Source organism: Heterodontus francisci, chromosome 2 (genome assembly GCF_036365525.1).
Source record: "Heterodontus francisci isolate sHetFra1 chromosome 2, sHetFra1.hap1, whole genome shotgun sequence".
NCBI lineage: Eukaryota > Metazoa > Chordata > Chondrichthyes > Heterodontiformes > Heterodontidae > Heterodontus > Heterodontus francisci.
In genome coordinates, this window is record NC_090372.1 from 209,796,279 (window position 1) to 209,817,881 (window position 21,603).

Consider the following 21,603-nt stretch of genomic DNA (forward strand, 5'->3'; position numbering starts at 1 on the left):
GAGGACTTTGCAGGGTCGACAGGGCTGGGTTTGCTGTTGTCGTTTCCAGTGCCGAGGTCGATGCCGGGTGGTTTGTCTGATTTCATTCCTTTTAGACTTTTCTCTAGTAGTTTGGCAGAACTGAGTGGCTTGTTAGGCCATTTCAGACGGCATTTAAGAGTCAACCACTGGAGTCACATGTAGGCCAGACCAGGTAAGAACGGCAGATTTCGTTCCCTAAGGACATTAGTGAACCAGATGGGTTTTTACAGCAATCTGGTAGTTTCATGGTCACCATTACTGAGACTAGCTTTTTTAATTCCAGATTTATTAACTAATTTAAATTGAGTATGTTGAAAAAGAGACATGCTGTCGAAGCTTTTTGTCTTGCTCTCACCAGGACAATCCGCAAGAATACCAATGTAAGGGAAAGCTACAACTTTATACTTTGAGAACAAAATAAGTGACAATCATTCAGTGGGTCATTCCTCAGGGCAATGCCTTGACCAATCAGAGTCAAGCTGCCTGGTTTAAATTTCAAACAAAGCTTGGCAGTTAACTGTCAGTCCTCATAAATTGGTGCATTCTCCATGGCAATACTTCGACCGAGGTTCACTTGCCAACCAATCAGCACTCTCTTCTCATACAGTATAAAGTTGTTGTTTTCCCTTACATTGATATTCTTGCGGATTGTCCTGATGAGCCTTAGACAAAAAGCTTCGACAACATGTCTCTATTTTCAGCAATACTCAAGTTCTGTACTACCAAACAACTATTTGAATTTAAATTCCACCAGCTGCTGTGTCCCCAGACCATTAGCCTGGTCCTCTGGATTGCTAGCCCAGTGACATTACCGCGATGTCACCGCCTCCCATACATTCCCGTCATCCATGGAGTCACACTAATGTTTAGTTTGTTCCTTTTAGCAGAATATATTTTAGCTGCACTCTGGGAAACATTTAAAACGATGTTCAACATTGATGTTCTACATTGTTGTTCTGCATCATTGTTTGCCGATGTTGTTCCCATTTTATTTTCCCAAGCTTTTTTCTCAGCCCCTCAAAATCAGCTTTCCTCCAATCCATGAATCTGTTTTTTGTCATACTTATGTCCTTCTCTATTATCATCTTAAAACATATTATATTATGGCCACTTTTGCCTAGATGTTCCCCTACATTTACTTCTCTTATCTGCTCTGGTTTATTCCCCATTACTAGACCCAATAGCAAATCTTTCCTCGTCAGGCTTTCTATATATTGGGTTAGAAAGGAGTACTGCACACATTGTAGGAACTCTGTTCCCTTATCTCCTTTACCTACCTCTTCTGTCCAGTTAATATTAGGGTAGTTGAAATCCTCCATGATTATAATTCTATATTTTTCACTCAATTCCCTAATTTTTCTGCATATTTCTTCCTCCACCCCCCTTCCACTATCAGGTGGTCTGTAGACTACACCTATAAGTGTGATTGATCTTTTATCTCTCACCATATATCCATTTTGTCTTGCTGATAGCTGCCTCCTTTTTTCTACTACCATTATATTTTCCCTAATAAGTACAGCTACTCCATTTCCCCTTCTCCCCTCTCTAACTTTTCTAAATATGTTATACACTGCAATGTTCAATTCCCAGTCCTGATTTTTCTGTAGCCATGTCTCCATAATCCCCACTATGTCTGGTTCCTCCCAAAGCATGATTGCCACCAGCTCCCCAGTTTTATTACAGACACTGTGTGCATTGCCAAACAGGCATTTTAAACTCATTTTTAATAGGACTTCCTCTCACTGAATGCTTCATAATGTTTAGACTCCTGTCCTATAACTTTCATTACTCCCTTGAGATCAATGTCCTCTCTTACTTTATTCTTTCCTATGCTCTCCTTCCAAGTTTTGTTTACATCTTGGCTGCCCACGTTTCTTGTAGATCCCGCACCCTCCATCTTACCAGTTTGAAGCCTTTGCCACTTCTGCACTTCTCAGAATCCTACCATTTATTTTGTATTCCTTTGCCTTCTTTGTCCTCCCCAATGCATTTCCTCACAATTCTCCGGATTGAATTCCATTTGCCACTTTTCTGCCCATCTGACCAGTCCGTTGATATCTTCCTGCAGTCTACAGCTTTCTTTCTCATTATCAACCACACGGTCAATTTTCGTATCATCTGCTAACTTCTTAATCATGCTCCCTACAATTAAGTCTAAATCATTGATATATACCATGAATAGCAAGGGACCCATTACTGAGCCCTGGAAACAGCCTTCCAATCACAAGTGCCCCCTTGACCATTACCCTTTGCTTCCTGCCACTGAGCCAATTTTCGACCCAACTTGCCCCTTTGCCTTGGATCCCATGAGCTTTTAATTTTCTGAACAGTCTGCCAAGTGGGACCTTGTCAAACGCCTGGCTAATATTCATGTAGACTACATCAAATGCACTATCCTCCTTGTTACCTCCTCAAAAATTGAATCAAGTTATGTCGGCCTCCTTCTATGCCATAAATTATTCTATAAATGACCTTCCCGTAACAAATCCACTTGACTGTCCTTGATTGATCCGTGCCTCTTTAAATGACTATTTATACCGTCTCAGAATTTTATCCATGAAAAGGGATGAGCGATTTTGGCTACCAGGTTAGATTGGAGAAGCTGGGGTTGTTCTCCTTGGAGCAGAGGAGTTTAAGGTGTGATTTGATTTGATAGAGGTGTACAAGATTATGACAGGTTTAGATAAGGTAGACAAAGAAAAACAGTTCCCATTAACTGATGGCACAAGGACTAGGGACACAGATTGAAGGTTTTGGGTAGGAGATGCAGGGGGGATGTGAGGAAGGACTATTTTTATGCAGTGAATGGTAATGGAACTCACTGCTTACGAGGGTGGTGGAAGCTGGGACAATGAATGATTTCAAAAAGGAAATTGGATGGGCACTTGAGGGAAATAAACTTGCAGAGCTACCGGGACAGAGGGGAGGAATGGAACTGACTGGATTGCTCTCAGGAGAGCCTGCATGGACTTGATGGGCTGAATGATCTTATTCTGTGCTGTAATGACTCTATGGCTGTATAATTTGCCCAGCAGTGAGTTTAGGCTGATTGGTCTGTAATTACTTAGGCTATCCCTTGCTCCCTTTTTAAACAATGGTATGTTAGCAGTTCTCCAAGCCTCTGGCATGATGCCTGTAGTCAGAGAGGATTGGAAAATGATGGTCAGAGCCTCTGCTATTTCTTCGCTTGCTTCCATTAGCAGCCTGGGATACATTTCATCCAGGTCTGGGGAATTATTCACTTTGAAGGATGCTTAACACCTTAATATTTCCTCCCTCACTATGTTTATCCCAACCAATATTTCACACGCCTCCTCCTTAACTACAATGTGTGCTTCATCCCTCTCTTTGTGATAACAGACACAAAGTATTCATACTGCAGAAAGCCTCACTGAGTTTAGAAAGTGCGTGAGTGAAATTAAAAACGAAATTAGGAAAGCAAAGTATTCATTAAGAGCTATGCTCATGCCTTGCACCACCAGACATAAGCTTGTTTTTTGGTCTCTAATTGTTCCTACCCTTTCCTTAGTTATCCTCTTGCTCTTTATATATCGATAAAAAAATCTTTGGGTTTTCCTTGATTTAACTTGCAAATATTCTTCCATGCCCCGTCTTTGCTTTCCTAATTTCCTTTTTGGTTTCACTCCCGCACTTTCTAAGCTCAGACTTTCTGCAGTATTGAACTCTTGGCATCTGACATAAGCCTCCTTTTTTTGCCTCATCCTACTCTGTATGCTCTTTGACATCCAGCGGGGGATCTACATTTGTGAGTCCCACCCTTTATCTTTGTGGGAAGATATTTGTTCTGAACTGTCTTTAGCTCCTTTGCTTTCAGCCTGACCTTTCAGAAATGTATACTGACAATCTTACAGATTACATTGCTACTCACTACCTTCAGAGCTGGGCTTTATCCCACTCACTTCGATGAAATCCTCCCATTCCCTGGACTCTCCTCCTGATGGTATCCTTCCTACTGCGCTCAAGATATATGCCTAGGAATTCGCCTCATTTCTACCCATTTCTTCATCTCTCTTATCATTGATGTTCCTCCAAGTGTTCCATTGATGTTCCTCCTAAGCTCCAAATAAATTGTTCTTCACCTTCTTTCGCCTCTCTGTTTCCGCACTATGTTAAAGCTAAGATTTTTGCAGCACCTTCAGTTGTAGATTAATTTTTCACAAAGCCTCAAGACTGTGGAATTCCCAGAGCCCTCGAGAAAAAGGAAGAATAACAGAAAGGTAGAGTCTTAATGGCCATTCAGCCCATCGAGTACATGCCAGCTCTAAGTAGAGCAATCCAATCAGTCCCATTCCCCAGCTGTATCCCTTGCAAGTTTATTTCCCTCAAGTGCCCATCCAACTTCTTTTTGATATCATTCATCGTCTCTGCTTCCACCACCTGTGTGGGTAGCAGATTGCAGGTCATTACCACTCACTGCGCAAAAAGGTCCTTCCTCGCAACTCGCCCGCATCTCTTGTCCAAAACCTTCATTCTGTGTCCCCCAGTCCTTGCACCATCAGCTAATGGGAACAGCTTTTGTCTACCTTATCTAAACCTGTCATTATCTTGTCCACCTCTGTCAAATCTCCCCTCAATCTTCTCTGCTCCAAGGATAAAATTTTTAAAAATGACCCTTGCCCACAGGTTGGCTCCTCACAATAGGTAGTGAGGCTGCTCTGGGATCTGACAGGCAGCTTCCTTCTGGTGAGGTTATGAAGTGGTCAACTGGAAGGGGTAAATGGTCTGTTGGGTCTGCTTGCAGTAACAAATCATCACACCAGGGTTTTCTTTAATTAAGAGTAGTCTGAACAGAAGCTATCCATGCCCTTAAACTTTCCTTCCCCTTTAAACATGCGGCAAATTGAATTTGACAGTAAGGGACTTCAGCTACTCTGTACTTACCGAGACCATGGAGCAGTGATCTGATTCTCCAGCTTCAAACAAGACGAGGTCTTTGATAAAGACAGCAATGGCCCTCAGGATGAAGGACATAAATAAATGCATGTGGATGTAATTTCGTGTGCAGTGCAACTTCCTGCGGGGAAAGTGAACAGTGATTATCACATTAACGGCCCATATGGAGGAGATAGCCGTTAAAAAAAAAAGTCCAATATCACAACAGGGCATGTTAACAGGGAACAATGGCAGGCAACCTGCAAGTGTCAAGTTGTCAATACATTGACAGGGGACAGTGCTGGATCCTGCTCATTGATCACTGCTGTCCTTAATGACCTGAACTGGGTCTGGACTCTCAACACAATGATTTCAATGATGTCTGATCCAGGATCAGCTCTTTCTGTCCCGTCTCCCTCAGCTTTCTCATTCTCCTGCCAGCAGATACCCCTATGTTTGAATTGCAATCCCCTTTAACCCTCTGCTCCTCAGACTATTGTAAAAACACCCATGGCATGTAAACAGCAGCATGGGTTAGTGGGGCTGAATGGCCTATTTCTGTGCTGTACATTTGATGTAATTCTGTGGGGTGGGTGGGGGGGGGGGGTAATATTAGGTGAAGTGTAAAACAGGCAATAATCGAACAACTGGCCATTAAACACCTCTTCCCACTTTTAGTTCACTTGACTTTTATTGCCTAAAGACAAAATTTGTGTCTTGATCATATAGATGGGAGCCCGTCCCATCTTTCTTGAGCACGGATTGGCTATCACAGTTGTCAATCAAGTGCTGCTTGCCTTGTAGATCCTGTGAGGCCTTAACCGCCTCTTTCAGCTTCTCTCACCATCTCTCCTGTGAATGAGGGATTGAGTGAGGGATGCCCTCCAATACCTCACTCCACGGGCCATTCTTTACCCAGGAGTAGCCAGCTAGCTGGTTAACTGAGTTGAGCATCGCAGTCAAGCTCACCTGTGTCATCACCTTATGCCTACAAAAGGAGGGAAGCCAATGATTGGTTAAGAAGGAATTTGCATTTATATAGCGTCTTTCACAACCTCGGGATGTCCCGAAGCCCTTCATGGCCATTGACATGCTTGTCACTGCTGTAATGTCGGACAGGGCTAGGAACGAAGGCATCACTGCAATGAAAATGCACATGATGTCCTACCTGAAAATCGAAAGGATGATCATAGCCACTGTCAGAGAGAAGAGAGATAAACTGTGACCAATGGTGTAACCGGTCTTCACTGCTCTGTAGAATTCTCTCTGAGGGGGAAGAAAGGAACATTCATGTGATTATCGTCTCAGCCTGTTCCTGCACCACTGAACTGGTTCTTCATATCTTGACTCTATTTTTTCTTCCCTTGTCTCGTCTCTTCCTTCGACATCTGTGACTCTTCCAATGCCCTCCGTTACTTTAACAATTTCCATTTTCCTGGCCCTAACTGTCTTCCTCTCACTATGGACATCCAATATGTCTACACATTTTCTTGCACTGTGAGAACAGCTGAAGATCCGAGAGCACAGCAGCAATAAAAGCAGCAGCGGAGAGAGAGAGCAAGTGAGTGACATGGGGGGGGGAGAGAGAGAGAGACAGAGAGAGGGCGAGCGGGCATCACAGGGAGAGAGAGGGACATGGAGGGGGGAAGAGAGGGACAAGCACAAGGGAGAGAGAGAGAGGGAGGGGGAGAGAGAGGGGAGGTAGAGAGAGAGGGGAGGTAGAGAGAGAGGGGAGGTAGAGAGAGAGGGGAGGTAGAGAGAGAGGGGAGGTAGAGAGAGAGGGGAGGTAGAGAGAGAGGGGAGGGAGAAAGAGAGGGGAGGGAGAAAGAGAGGGGAGGGAGAAAGAGAGGGGAGGGAGAAAGAGAGGGGAGGGAGAAAGAGAGGGGAGGGTGAAAGAGAGGGGAGGGTGAAAGAGAGGGGAGGGTGAAAGAGAGGGGAGGGTGAAAGAGAGGGGAGGGAGAAAGAGAGGGGAGGGAGAAAGAGAAGGGAGGGAGAAAGAGAAGGGAGGGAGAAAGAGAAGGGAGGGAGAAAGAGAAGGGAGGGAGAAAGAGAGGGGAGGGAGAAAGAGAGGGGAGGGAGAAAGAGAGGGGAGGGAGAAAGAGAGGGGAGGGAGGGAGAGAGAGGGGGGAGGGAGAGAGAGTGGGGAGGGAGGGAGAGAGTGGGGAGGGAGAGAGTGGGGAGGGAGGGAGAGAGAGAGAGAGAGAGAGAGAGAGAGAGAGTGAGTGAGAGAGAGAGAGAGAGAGAGAGGGAGTGAGAGGGAGAGAGAGAGAGCGAGGGAGGGAGAGAGAGAGACAAAGAACTGCAAGAGGAAACCAAGAAAAAAAAATCAAGGATTGACATCACAGGAAAGCAGGTAAGTGATTGGTTGATGAGTATTTCTCTTTTCTCTCACTGAACTAGGGCAGGCTTTCACATTAGGAGCCAGGAAATTAATAACCTTAATCAGGGTGAGTGTAATAGGGAGTGAATTAATAAGAGTAGTAACACACAGCAGGTCTAGAGGCATTAATTATAATTCATAGTTTAAACAAGGTACCAACTAGATTCTAAAACAGGGAATAACTTTCTTTTTTAGATCATGTGACCTGTTGCTTGCAATACCTGCACCAGGTGGGAACTCCAGGACAACACGTGCCTTGGGCGATCATGCGTGTCTGAGCTTGAGGGGCAGCTGGAGCCACTACGGAGCATCAGGGTTCAGGATAGTTTCCTGGATTGTACGTTCCAGGAGGTGAACCCCACTGACAGTAATAGTTCAGGATGCCAGGTGGGTGGCCATCCAGAAGTCTAGGAAAGGCAGCAGGTACAGGAGTCTTCGGGGTGTGTGCATTCTCAAACTGCTTCTCAACATTGGAGACTGCTGAGTGTGACAATACCCTGAAAGAAGGCAGTGCAGACCATGGCACCAATGGGCAAGGGACTGTACATGAGTAGAAGTGTAGACAAAGTGTGGAAATGCAGTTGTTATAGCAGATTCCATAGCCGGGGGCACACAGGCATTTTTGTAACCATCATCATGAGCCCCGCATTGTGTGCTGCCTTCCTGGTGCCAGGGTAAAGGACATCACGGAGATGGTGTAGGATATTCTGCAAGAGTGAGCCAGACGTTGTGGTACACATTGGTACCAATGACATAGAAAGGGCAGGTAGAGAGGTCATATGGTTAGATTTTACAGATCTAGGGAGGAAGTTAAATAGGAGGACCTCAAAGGGAGTAATCCAGAGATTACTCCCACATGCTAGAGAGTAGAAATAGGGAGATAGGGAGGATCAGGCTTGAAGCATGGTGCAGGAGGGAGGGATTCAGATTCTTGGGGCATTGCCTTCTGGGCAGAAGGCACCTATCCAAAAGGGACGGGCTGCATCTCAACAGGACTGGGTCGAGTGCCCTCATGGGGAGGTTCACTAGTGTGGTTGGGGAAGAGTTAAACTTAATTTACAGTGGGATGGGCACCAGCATATAGAAGTAGAAAAGAGCAATAAGGTGCATAATGTGAGAGTGATGGACAGTACTAGAGAAGAGAGTAGTTCCACGTTAGATAGGAGCAGACTGAGAAGGGCTATGAGGAATGCAAAGACAGGATTACAATGCATGCATGTAAATACACAAAATGTGGTGAATAAGGTTGGTGAGCGACAAGCACAAAGAGCAGTATAGGAATATGATGTCGTGGCAATAATGAAAAAGTGGCTTAAAAATGGTGAGGACAGGGCACTTAATATACAAGGATAAAGTGTTCAGAAAAGATAGAGAATGAAAAAAGGGAGGTGGGGTGGCAGTGCTTATTAGGGAAGACATTGTATTATTGGAAAGAGCCGATGTCCTTGAGGGGGCAAGGGCAGAATTCATTTGGTTAGAGTTGAGGAGCAAAATGGGTCTGATCATGCTACTGGGCGTATCCGAAAGGCCTCCAAATAGTGAGAGAGAGAGGTGCAAATCTGCAGGGAAATCACAGAGATGTGCAAGAGATATAGAGTGGTGATATTGGGGGACTTTAATTATCCAAATATCGATTGGGATAATGGTAGCATAAAGGGAAAGGAGGGGGTGGAAATTCTGGATTGTGTTCAGGAGAGCTTCCTTGATCAGTATGTTCTCAGCCCAACTAGAAAGGAGGCATTGCTGGATCTGGTGCTGGGAAATGAGGTGGGCCAAATGGACCAAGTGTCTGTGGGGGAGCACTTGGGTAAGAGTGATCATTGTATCATAAGGTTTAGACTCATAATGCAGAAAAGCAAGGAACAATATAAGGTAGAATGGTTAGATTGGAAGAGGGCTAATTTCAATGTGATAAGGGATCTAGCCAGGATAAAATGGAACCAAAAACTGACAGGAAAAACTGTATCAGAACAATGGGTTATCTTTAAGGTAGAAATGCTTCAGGTACAGGCTAGGAACATTCCAACAAAGGCAAAAGGTAAGAGAACCAAAAACAGGGCTCCTTGGATGTCAAGGTAGATAGAGGGTGTATGATGCATGTCAGGTAAATTCTTCAAATGAGAACCAGGGCAAATACAATAAGTTGAGAGGGGAGGTGAAGAGGTAAATAAGACTGGCAAAGAGAGAATATGAGAATAGAATGGTAGTTAACATAAAAGGGAACACAAAAATCTTCTACCAGCATGTAAATAGTAAGCAGGTAGTAAGAGGTGGAGTGGGGTCTATTAGGGGCAAAGAGGGTGATATATGCTTAGAGGCACAGGGCAAGGCTAGAATACTCAATGAGTAATTTGTATTGGTGTTTACTAAGGAAGAAGATGCTGACAAAATATCATTAGATGGGGAATGGTAGAGGCAATGGATGGGGTGAAAATTGATAGGCAGCATGTACTGGAAAGGTTGGCTATGCTTAGAGTGAGCAAGTCGCAAATATGACAACTTTATTCAAGGAAGGGTGTAAGGACAGTCCTAGCAACTACAGGGCGGTCAGTTTAACTTCAGTGGTGGGTAAGGTTTTAGAAACAATAATCAGGGGGAAAAAAATCAAAAGGTACTTGGAGAGGTTTCAATTAATTAAGGAGAGCCAGCACGGATTTGTAAAAGGCAGAGTGTGCTTGACTAACTTAATTGAATTATTTGATGAAGTAACAGAGAAGGTTGATAAAGAGAAAGCAATAGATGTTGTCTGTATGGATTTTAAGAAAGCGTTTGAAAAAGTACCACATAAAAGGCTGCTTAACAAAATTGAGGCTCATGGAATAGGAGGGCCAGTGTCCAATTGGATAAAAAAAATTGGCCTAAGGACAGAAAGCAGTGATTCATGGTAAATGGTTATTTTTCAGACTGGAGGATGGTAGACAGTGATGTTCCCCAAGGGTCAGTGCTGGGACCACTGCTTTTTTGCTATATATAAATGACTTGGATGTTGGAATACAGATTAAAATTTCAAAATTTGCTGATGATACCAAACTTGGAGATGTGGCAGACAGTGAGGATGATACCAATCGACTGCAATGGGACATAGATAGGCTGGCAGAATGGGCAAACAAGTTGCAGATGGAATTTAATACAGAGAAGTGTGAGGTGATGGATTTTGACAGAAGGAATAGAGAGAGAGACAATATAGACCTAACGGCACAGTTCTAAAGAGTGTGCAGAGACAGAGGACCTGGGGGTGCATGTGCATAGATTTTGAAGGTGGCAGGGCATATTGATAGAATAGTTAGTAAAGCATATGGGATCTTGGACTTCATAATTGAGGCGTTGAGCAGAAAAGCAGGGAAGTTATGCTGAACTTTTATAAAACTCTGGCTAGGCCATAACTAGAGTATCGTGTCCAGTTCTGGTCACCACAGTTTAGGAAGGGTGTGAGGGTCCTTGAGAGGGTGCAGAAGAGATTTACCAGAATGGTTCCAAGGATGAGGGATTTTAGGTACAAGGTTGGGTTGGAGAAGCTGGGATTGTTCTCCCTGCAGAAAAGGAGATTGAGGGGAGATTTGATAGAGGTGCACAAGATTATGACAGGTTTAGATAAGGTAGACGAAGAAAAGCTGTTCCCATTAGCTGATGGTACAAGGACTAGGGGACACAGATTGAAGGTTTTGGGCAAGAGATGCAGAGGGAATGTGAGGAAAAACTTTTTTTACATAGTGAGTGGTAACGACCTGGAACTCACCACCCACGAGGGTGGTGGAAGCAGAGTCGGTGAAATGTTTCAAAAGGAAATTGGACGGACACTTGAGGGAAATAAACTTGCAGGGCCACAGCGGGGGAATAGGAATGATTGGATTGCTCTACGGGGAGCTGGCATGGACTTGATGGGCTGAATGGCCTCCTTCTATGCCGTAATAACTATGACTCCATGGGGGAGAAAGCCTGTTTAATAGGGTGGGGCAATTAGAGATGGGAGGCTATGTGATGTAAACTCCAGCAACACAGCAAGTATTGTTAGCAACCCAAACGCACTTTATCTTGCTAATAAATGAGAAGGATTATTCAGCGTCAATGGTCATTAGCAACCACAGTTAAAAAATGGGCCAGAACCTTTGCACAATAGATCACCTCTTGACATTGTCAGGAACACAAAGAATTATTTATAACCTCTCTGAACATTCTGCAGCTGCTGGTGTACAATGGGAGGACTTCACATCAAGACTACTTTTTGTTATGGGCATCAGTCAAATTGTACAGGGCGGGGCGGGGGGGGGCGGAGGTGGGGGAGGAGTAGTTTTCCCAGGGAGTGCCTGGTTAGCGAATATATAATAAACATATAAACTTTGTACAAATTCTACTCTGATTGTAAATGATTTCTGCTAGCTAGCTGGAGAAATAATTGTCACTGCAGTAAATCTTTTAACAAGCATCATAAAAATCTCCGGTGGTAGTTTTTTTTTTATATTGTGTTGCCTGCAAAAACTCTTTTGTCTTTGAGGTGAAGTTTTTTGCCAGTCGGGTAGGCCTGGATTTTCCATGGCTTCTCCTCCTGCCAATGTGAGAAGAATCTGCCCTCAGCGTTTTCTTAATGTGATTCTTTGTTTTAGTAGCAACCAACAAATTAGTGGTGTGAATGTGCAAGGGGAAATCTTGTTGTTGTACAGAACAGGAGTCCATTCAGACCAGCTTCTCTGAAAGAGCGACTCACTTATTTCCATTTCCCCTGCTCGAACCCTTTAAAATGTTCCTTTTTCAATATTTTTTCACTTCCCTTGTGGGAAGTCAATGTCTCTGCTCAGGTATTTCACACCCTATTAATCCTTTGCTCAATCTTACTTTTTCCTAACCTCTCCCTTTGTCTGTTGGGTGATGATCTTAAATTTATGCTCTCTAGTTACCAACTGACTGAGGAAAGTGGAATGAGATGCCTTCGTTCGAGAGTAGCTGTTCTCTTTAAATCCTCCTTTCTAATTTCTCCCCTGTCCACTGGAGGAGCTGACTCAGGCTGCGTCATCTCACCAGAGGGGCCTTTCTCTGTGTGTGAGCCGAGACCCTCGGGAGTATTAATTGGCCACCTTTGAGCCAGTTTTACGGAGCCAAATTTTGCCACCTAAAACAGAGATCAGGCCCCCCAACACGTGCTATTGATGGGCCCAGCGCCTGTTTTAGAATCCATCTGAAAAATCAGGCCGACCCGAGTGGAGCAGGCACCGGGCCTGCTTGCTGAGCTTTTCCTGGCGAGGGTGCGGCCGAGTAAGTGTCCTCCAGCAGGAAGGCGAGTGATTTAAATTTGGTGTGGAGCCACAAGGAGTTGGAGTGGCCCTGCCAGCACTGCAGAGCTCCCAGTGTCCGGCCCACGGACGTGCCTGCACCCTCCCCCTGCCACCACCCAGTTTGTCCATTCCCCCATTCCTCATGACTTACCAGAGGGCCGCTGCTGGCGAGGAATTGAACAACGAGCCAGCTGGCTTTGAAGCTTCAACATGATCGCGCCAGCTCATGATTGAGATGAGGCCCAAGACCCAATTTTGGGCATGCATCAGATCTCTTCGGTTGGGGTGCACGCTGTCTGTATGCCATTGGTTACTTGACCATAACCAATTTCTACCCCCTTAACATTGGCAGATTATTACATGATGGGGCATTACAACGGAGTTCAAAACTCACAGAGGCACATGCCAGCTATAGGAACCATTGGTTCCCACTATCCCCCTCAATTCTTTCTAACCAAGGCACTTAGGCCAATTGTAGCTCTCCCATTTGCCAGCATAAAGCAGTAGGATCAGTATTTTCCAGGATCTGCATTAGGCAGGCTATCCACCAGATTACCCCTGCCTTGGAGGGAGTGGGGTGGGGTGGGGGTTACGAATAGGTGAGAATTATCCCCAGGCTTCCTCATTGCTACCCAGTTATGGTGCATCCACTGGGAAGGCTGAGGGAGAAGTAATCTTGGAAAGATATCTTCCCCTTTCTATTCCTGTTCCATGGCCCACTATTCTCACGCCCAGCTCCATTTGACACTGTTGCATCTCAGTGAACAGTGTCTGAGGATGTCTTGTGCAGGCTCGGCTCTGACACTCCGTGTAGAGGGGATGGCTAATTTATTCATTCATGGGATGTGGGTGTCGCTGGTTAGGCCAGCATTTATTGCCCATCCCTAACTGTCCTTGAGAAGGTGGTGGTGATCTGCCTTCTTGAACCACTGCAGTCCATGTGAGGTAGGTACACCCACTGTGCTGTTGGGAAGGGAGTTTCAGGATTTTGACCCAGTGACAGTGAAGGAACGGTAATAGAGTTCCAAGTCAGAATGGTGTGTGGCTTGGAGGGGAACTTGCAGGTGGTGGTGCTCCCATGCATTTTCTGCCCTTGTCCTTCTAGGGGTAGAGGTCGCAGTTTTGGAAGGTACCTTGGTGCGTTGCTGCAGTACATCTTGTAGATGGTACACACTGCTGCCACTGTGGGTCGGTGGAGGGAGCGAATGTTGAAGGTGGTGGATGGGGTGCCAGTCAAGCAGGCTGCTTTGTCCTGGATGGTGTCGAGCTTCTTGACTGTTGTTGGAGCTGCACCCATGCAGGCAAGTGGAGAGTATTCCATCACACTCCTGACTTGTGCCTTGGTGGACAAGCTTTTGGGAGACAGGAGGTGAGTTACCTGCTGCAGATTTCCCGGCCTCTGACCTGCTCTTGTAACCACAGCACTTATGTGGCTACTCCAGTTCAGTTTCTGGTCAATGGTGACCCCCAGGATGTTGATAGTGGGGGATTCAGCAATGGTAATGCCATTGAATGTCAAGGGGAGATGGTTAGATTCTCTTTTGTTTGAGATGGCCAATGCCTGGCACTTGTGTGGCACGTATGTTACTTGCCACTTATCAGCCCAAGCCTGGATGTTGTCCAGGTCTTGCTACATATGGACATGGACTGCTTCAGTACCTGAGGAGTCGCAAATGGTGCTGAACATTGTGCAATCATCAGCGAACATCCCCACTTCTGACCTTAAGATGGAGGGATGGTCATTGATGAATCAGCTGAAGATGGTTGGGCCTAGAGCACTCCTGCAGTGATGTCCTGGGACTGAGACGATTGACCTCCAACAACCACAACCATTTTCCTTTGTGCTAGGTATGACTCTGACCAGTGAGAGTTTTCCCCCCAATTCCCATTCACTCCACTTTTGCTAGGGCTCCTTGGTGCCACACTCAGTCAAATGCTGCCTTGATGTCAAGGGCAGTCACTTTCAACTCACCTATGGAGTGCAGCTCTTTTCTCCATGTTTGGACCAAGGTTGTAATGAGGTCAGGTGCTGAGTGGCCCTGGCGGAACCCAAACTGAGCATCAGTGAGCAGGTTATTGTTGAGCAAGTGCCGCTTGAAGGCACTGTTGATGACACCTTCCATCATTTTGCTGATAATCAAAGGGTAGACTGATAGGGTGATAATTGGCCGGGTTGGATTTCTCCTGCTTTTTGTGTACAGGAGATAACTGGGCAATTTTCCACATTGCTGGGGAGATGCCAGTGTTGTAGCTATACTGGAACAGCTTGGATAGAGGCGTGGCTAGTTCTGGAGCACAGGTCTTCAGTACTATTGCTGGAATGTTGTCAGGGCCCATAGCCTTTGCAGTATCTAGTGCCTTCAGTCGTTTCTTGATATCATGTGGAGTGAATCAGATTGGCTGAAAACTGGCATCTGTGATGCTGGGGACCTCAGGGGGTGACCGAGATGGATGCAAATACCTCAGCCTTGTCTTTTGCACTGATGGGCTGGGCTCCCCCATCACTGAGGATGGGGATATTTGTGGAGCCTCTTCCTCCTGTTAGTTGTTTAATTGTCCACCACCATTCATGACTGGATGTGGCAGGACTGCAGAGGTTAGATCTGATCCGTTGAAGTAAAGAAAATATCTTTCTTTGTAATCTGGGGTATTGGAGAAATTCTTTTAGTTTAGTTATAATAAAAGTTTTAAAATGTGAACTCTTTCTGTGTAATTCTTTAAATTGGTCTGGGGAACTCAAATCCCGTGTTTTAACATTCACTGTCTCACTGAGGTGTTAACACTGCCCCTTCCACCAGCCTATCTATGTTCTCTTGAAGGCTCCCTCCCCCATCACATTCTCAAGAGCAATTAAGGATGGGCAATAAATTTTCAAAGTGACTCCTGATAGCACAGAGCTTGCACAGAGCGATCGCAGACGTCATCCGTGCCAGTATGAATGCACGCATGCACGTGCATGACATCACCACACAATGACATCACCACTCCTCAATAAGCGTCTCCATTCACCCGAACAGTACCTGCTACCTTCCACCATCCCTGACACTTCACCCCGCTTGACCACTCGCTCCCCGCCACGCCGCTGCCTTCCCTCAGCCATTTGCTCCCCCGCCCACTTCCCCACCGGCCACATGCCCCACCTTAGCCGCTCGCTCCAGACCTCGCCGCGGCTTCCCCCACCCCCACTCCCCTGGGCCGATCGTTCCTCGCTCCTCGCTTCCCCCTCCCCACCCCGCTCACTCCCCGCTTCCCTCACACCACCCGCCAGCCGCTATCTCCAGGCAGCGTCACTTCCGTCCTCTCGCCCACTCGTTTCTACGTCACCCCTCGCGGTCCGCCTTGCTTCTTCACGCTGCACAGCGGGGAACGATCGAACATGGGAGCGAGTGGCCGAGAGGAGCGAAGCAGTGCGACCTGGAGCGAGTGGCCGGAGAGTGGGGTGGGAAGCGAGGAGCGGGCTACGATCGGCCCAGGGGAGTGGGAGGTGGGGGGAGCAGCGGCGAGGTCTGGGGCGAGCGGCTGAAGGGAGAGGGGGGCTGGGAGCAGGGAGCGAGTGGCCGGAGAGCCGGGTGGGGAAAGTGGGGAGTGAGTGGCTAAGGGAAGGCAGCGGGCAGCAAGTGGCGAGAAGACGGGCGTAGGAGGGACCGGCAAAGCAGATCGCACTGGCAGGAGGGAGCGGTGGGGGCTGTAGGGGTGGGATGGAGGCAGCGATGGCAGCCATTGTGGGGATTCTCAGGTTGAATTTGTTTTCGTGATAAATTGAGCAGCGGCATCTTTAATCCTGGCAGTTGCCTGAGACATTGCACACAGTGACGTTTCAGTGGAAGAGGCTGCATTTGCACATGTGCTAGTATTGCGCCTCTTAGTGGTTGCATTGTCAGCAAACGCAGCCATAAATTTTCGCCTAGCCAGTGACACCCATATCCCATGAACCAATTTAAAAAAAACATCCTCAGAGCTGATTTGCTGAATCTGGCACAGAGCATCAGGGAACCTCAGGGGCCAAATCCCTCATTTTCCTTCTATTTCACAAAATTACATTGAATTTACCCACAGAAACAGGCCATTCAGAGACTTGGCCTATATCAGTGTTTATGTTCCATACAGACCTCCTCCTACCCTATCAGCATATCCTTCTATTCCTTTCTCCCTAAGTTATCTAGCCTCCCTTTAAACACATCTGTGCTATTTGTTTCAACTACTCCTTGTATTAGTGAGCCCCACATTCTCACCACACTCTGGGGAAAGAAGTTTCTCCTGAATTGCCCATTGGATTTATTAATGACTATCTTAATTTTAAAACCCCTGGTTTTGTATTGCCCCCATAAGTGAAGGTATATTCTTTATCCTATCAAACCCCTTGATAATTTTAAAGACCTCTATCAGGTCACCTCCGAGTCTCTTCTCGGGATAAGAACGTCACTTTGCTCAATATTTCCTGATGAACGTAACCTCTCGGTCTCATCCTTGTAAATCTTTTTTGCACCTTTTCGAGTGCCTTTATATCCATTTCGTAATATGGAGTCCAAAACTGTGTACAGTATTCCAAGTTTGGTCTCCCCAAAGTAACATAACTTCTCTGCTCTTCAATTCTATTCCTCGAGAAATGAGCCCCAGTGCTTTGTTTGCATTTTTTGTGGTCATGTTAACCTGATTCATTATCCATTTAAATGGTGGGAAAGCCTGGGGTCCTGATGGATGTTACCGGGAAATCTGCCCTCACAAATCGGCCTTTTTGAGTTACACATGAGTCACTCAATGAGATTACAGGGAGGTGCAATGAGGAGCAGAAACAGGAAGGTGACAAACCTCCTCGTTGGATGGTGTACTGTTGTTGTTATATCCACAGGCCAAGAAGTAGGAGAGTGAGAGATCCGCCCAACCTTTGCTGGTACAGTTCCTGCTGACATTGGCTGGAAGGCAAATATTTTGCGTTTATTAATTATTTTGGACAGACACCGAATTGTAACGCAACATATCTTGCATTTATATAGCGCCTTTAATGCAGTTAGATGTTCCAAGACATTTCACAGGAGCGTAAACAAACAAAAAGATTTGTCAGGAGCACATAAAGAAAGACCTACATTTATATAGCACCTTTTACAGCTTCAGGGAATCTCAAACTACTTTACAGCCAACCCATCCTGAATCTTTCCTGATGTTATAACATCTGCATATCATCCTTGTAAACCAGTTTAACACCTCCATCCGATGGACTTCTTCAAAACATCCACCTCGGCTTAATGTCTTATCTGAAAGACAGCACCTCTGACAGTGCTGCGCACCCTCAATAGTGTTCTGGGAGTGTCAGTCTAGATTTTGTGCCCAAGGGCTGAATTTTTAGCTCCTGATGGGGGCGGACACAAAGGCGGGTAAAAATTGCCCCGCCAATTTTCTTTGAGGCCCTCCCGGCCTTCCAAGCCGCAGGACGCCCTGTCAAGGGGGTTTCCCCTCCACGATGGTGGCCTTGCTGCTGAAACTATTTTTTAATTTTAACAATTTAATAAGTTGGAGAGAGGGCACCTCAAGTTAGAGGCCTCTTCCCCTCCACCCCCCACCCCCTCTCTCTTTTACCTGTGCTGCAGGCTGCAACTTTCTCAGTGCTGGAGGACGTCCAGCATCAGGAGTCTTCCCGCCGTCCTTAATCGAATGGTGAGCCCTCCCTCTGGCCATCAATTGGCCAATTCTGGGAAAATCTCTGCCAGGTGACTGTTGCCCACAGAGTGTGGCCTTCTAACCACGATTTAACCCCGGCGGCGGGGTCCCGACCCAAAACCCAAAAATCCTGCCCCAAGTCTCTGAAGTGGGAGTTGAATCCACAACTCTGTAATTCAGGAGGTGACAGTGCTACCAGCCGATTCACAGCTGACACGGCAGCAACTCTCCATAGAAACACACAAACTACCCGTACAACGGTTTAATACCAACCTGATACCGTTGGTTAACCACTGAAGCCTCACCTGACGCGGGCACACATTGCAAAGTCTTCCATATGATTGCCTGGGTGGATGTCAAATTGTCAGCGATCGTGCACTCGCCTTCAGGCAGGACTTCAGGCTGGGAGCATGACATAATGTTATCTGACACTCTCAGAGATGTGAGGGTAAATTCCACCATCTACAAGGCACAAGTCAGGAGTGTGATGGAATACTCTCCACTTGCCTGGATGGGTGCAGCTCCAACAACACTCGGGAAGCTCGACACCATCCAGGACAAAGCAGCCTGCTTGATCCACCACTGTCAACATTCACTCCCTCCACCACCAACATACAGTGGCAGCAGTGTGTACCATCTACAAGATGCACTGCAGCAACTCACCAAGGCTCCTCCGACAGCACCTTCCAAACCCACGACCTCTACCACCTAAAAGGACAAGGGCAGCAGATGCATGGGAACACCAACACCTGCAAGTTCCCCTCCAAGCCACACACCATCCTGACTTGGAACTATAATCACCGTTCTTTCACTGTCGCTGGGTCAAAATCCTGGAACTCCCTCCCTAACAGCACTATGGGCGTACCTGCACCAGATGGACTGCAGCGGTTCAAGAAGGTGGCTCACCACCACCTTCTCAAGAGCAATTAGGGATGGGAAATAAAGGCTGGCCTAGCCAGCGATGCCCCCATCGCATGAATGAATGAGAAAAAAAATTTCAACATGGCGCCCAGCTATGGAACTGGTCTTGCAGATCAGCTTCCTTGTCAGGAGGCCCATCCAGAATGTCAGTTTTGCAGCTGGGCAGCCATGTTGAAAATCTACCCCATGAAATCCATTTTTCTTTTTGAACAACTGTGAAAATCAAATAAAACATACACTGGTGAGGTAAACAGAGCTAGGGGGTTCCCGCTGGCAAGTGAAATGGTTAACAGAAGGGCTCCAAATTTAAGGTAATCCCATAACAAAAATTAAAAAGGTGCAGCTTGGTAGATCTTTCTTTATGCAGAGGTTGGTTACAATGTGGAACTCTCCAGCTCTAAACGCTGGTGAAACAGGGCAAAGGTCACTTCATTGCGTCAAGGAGCCATCAAGACACAAGACAGTCGGTTCTGCTGGGGGTGTCCTACATGGCGAGGGGCAGTGAAGGAGGGGGAGAGAACTCTCCAAGAGGTAGGCTAGTCCGTTCAGTCACCAGCTCATGGGATGCTGTATCTGGGCCCACCTAAATAAGGTGAGCGAATATATCACTGGGGTGCAAAAGACAGTGAGAGCCATGAGTTACCTTCAACGTCCAGGAAGAGTGCAGGCAACAGTGGACAAGGCATCACGACAATCTCCCCAACCTCAGCAGGAGGCCAGCAAGTTATATTGTCCCACATTCCTTGGCATCCTGCAAATGAAAACATTAGTCCTTAAAGTAGTCAGAGCCCAAAACATTAGGCCTTAAAATCATTGGGCTCTAAAATGTGGTTCGACCTTAAATTTAAACCGACAGAAAAGCCACAGGCTACAGCTCACAGTTTTCAGAGATCTGATTGCTATCAGTGTGGTTCATTGCTGGGGGTGCTGGACTGTGGTATCACCCATAGGTCTTAAAAACCCAGTGTAACAACTTAAATAGAGGGCACTGAAGTTCTTGGCACTATTACTAGCTGACTGGTGGAAGTGTTGCATCGCTCTATTTTATTGCCTGTAAGACAGAAGAATGTGCATTGAAGCACCCAATATACAGAGTCACGACCCTCCAGTGCAGTATTGAGGGTCTCTGTATTGTTGGAGGTGATACCTTTTGGATGAGACATTGAACTGAGGGCTCATCCACCCTCAGGTGCCAGTGTGGGGGAAGTCATTGGCATATTGATAACGTCACTGGGTTAGTAATCTAAAAGGCAAGTGGCAGCTGGTAGAATTTAAAGTCAATTAATTAATTTTAAAAATCTGGAATTGAAAGCTAGTCTTAGTGTCATGGCACCATTGCTATCATTGATTGCTGTAAAAACCCATTGGGTTCACTCACGCCCTTTAGGGAAGGAAATCTGCCATCCGTACCTGGTCTGGCCTACATGTGACTCCAGACCCACAGCAATGTGGTGGACTCTAAACTGGACTCAGTTCAAGGGCAATTAGGGATGGGCAACAAATGCTGGCCTTGCCAGTGACACCCACATCCCATGAAAAGAATTTTAAAAATTCAAAAGAGAGTTCTCTCAGAGTGCTGGTTGACATTGTTCCTATCAAGCACCACTGCTAAAACGGGGTTATCTGGTCTTGCATCATTTTGCTGTTTATGGGAGCTTGCTGTGCACAAATTGGCTGCCTACATTATTACAGTTGACTCTACTTCAAAAGTCGACTTTGGGAAGTCCTGAGATATGATGGCTGCTATATAAACTCTTTCTTACTTTCTATAATGACTTCATTAAAATAATTTAGCACAAGCACATTCAATCAGAAGTGCGTTAAAAATACCACACAGAGGAATTTCAAATTCCTGGTAACGGCTGTACGAAGGTCTGAGGGCAGATACCAACTAGTGATCGGGCAGGATTCTATGCTTTGGGTCAGGATCCAGACATCAGAGTAAATGGAATTCCCGACTCCGGACCGTGTCGGGAGCAGTCACATGACCTCGATTTTGCCTGAATTGGCCAATTAGCCAGGGGGTGCACTTGCCATCCAATTAAGGACGGCGGGTGGACTCTCGAAGCTGGGGAGGGCCAATAGGAGGCTGTCTACCTTGGATGGAGCTGCAGCCTGCCTTTGCAGCTAAGGGAGACATGGAGAAGGCCCCTCAGCACTGTTAAAACTTCAGTAGTAAAAAAATGGCCACAGTTACTGGGCCACATTGTGGAGGGGGAACCCCTCTACTGGGAGACTTGGGGCAGGTGGGATGGAGTGGGGGGAGGGGGAGATGGGAGGGGCAGGCCTCAAAGTCTGCCTGGAGTGCTGACCCATCCCACAAGGCACATCCCCCGCCGCATCGATTTCCTCTGTGTCTTGTTTCCTTATCTAACAGAAGTGGTACACCCACCCTTCCTTAGTTTCTATTTTAGCCAAAATGTTTTGATGAATTTTAACAGTCATTATCAAATAATCCTGATGCAA

The 21,603-nt window shown here is 46.4% G+C and overlaps 1 protein-coding gene across 1 annotated transcript in view; it reads right to left on the reverse strand.

Annotated features, from left to right (window-relative positions):
• Window positions 1-21,603, reverse strand: part of vipr1b (vasoactive intestinal peptide receptor 1b) — a 70,841-nt gene that overhangs the window by 31,505 nt on the left and 17,733 nt on the right. The window contains exons 3-6 of the mRNA XM_068052195.1: window positions 19,781-19,888; window positions 17,371-17,474; window positions 6,083-6,180; window positions 4,924-5,056 (exon numbers count right to left, since the gene is read on the reverse strand). Coding sequence (XP_067908296.1) covers window positions 4,924-5,056; window positions 6,083-6,180; window positions 17,371-17,474; window positions 19,781-19,888 — 443 coding nt within the window. The remainder of the gene's footprint in view (window positions 1-4,923; window positions 5,057-6,082; window positions 6,181-17,370; window positions 17,475-19,780; window positions 19,889-21,603) is intronic.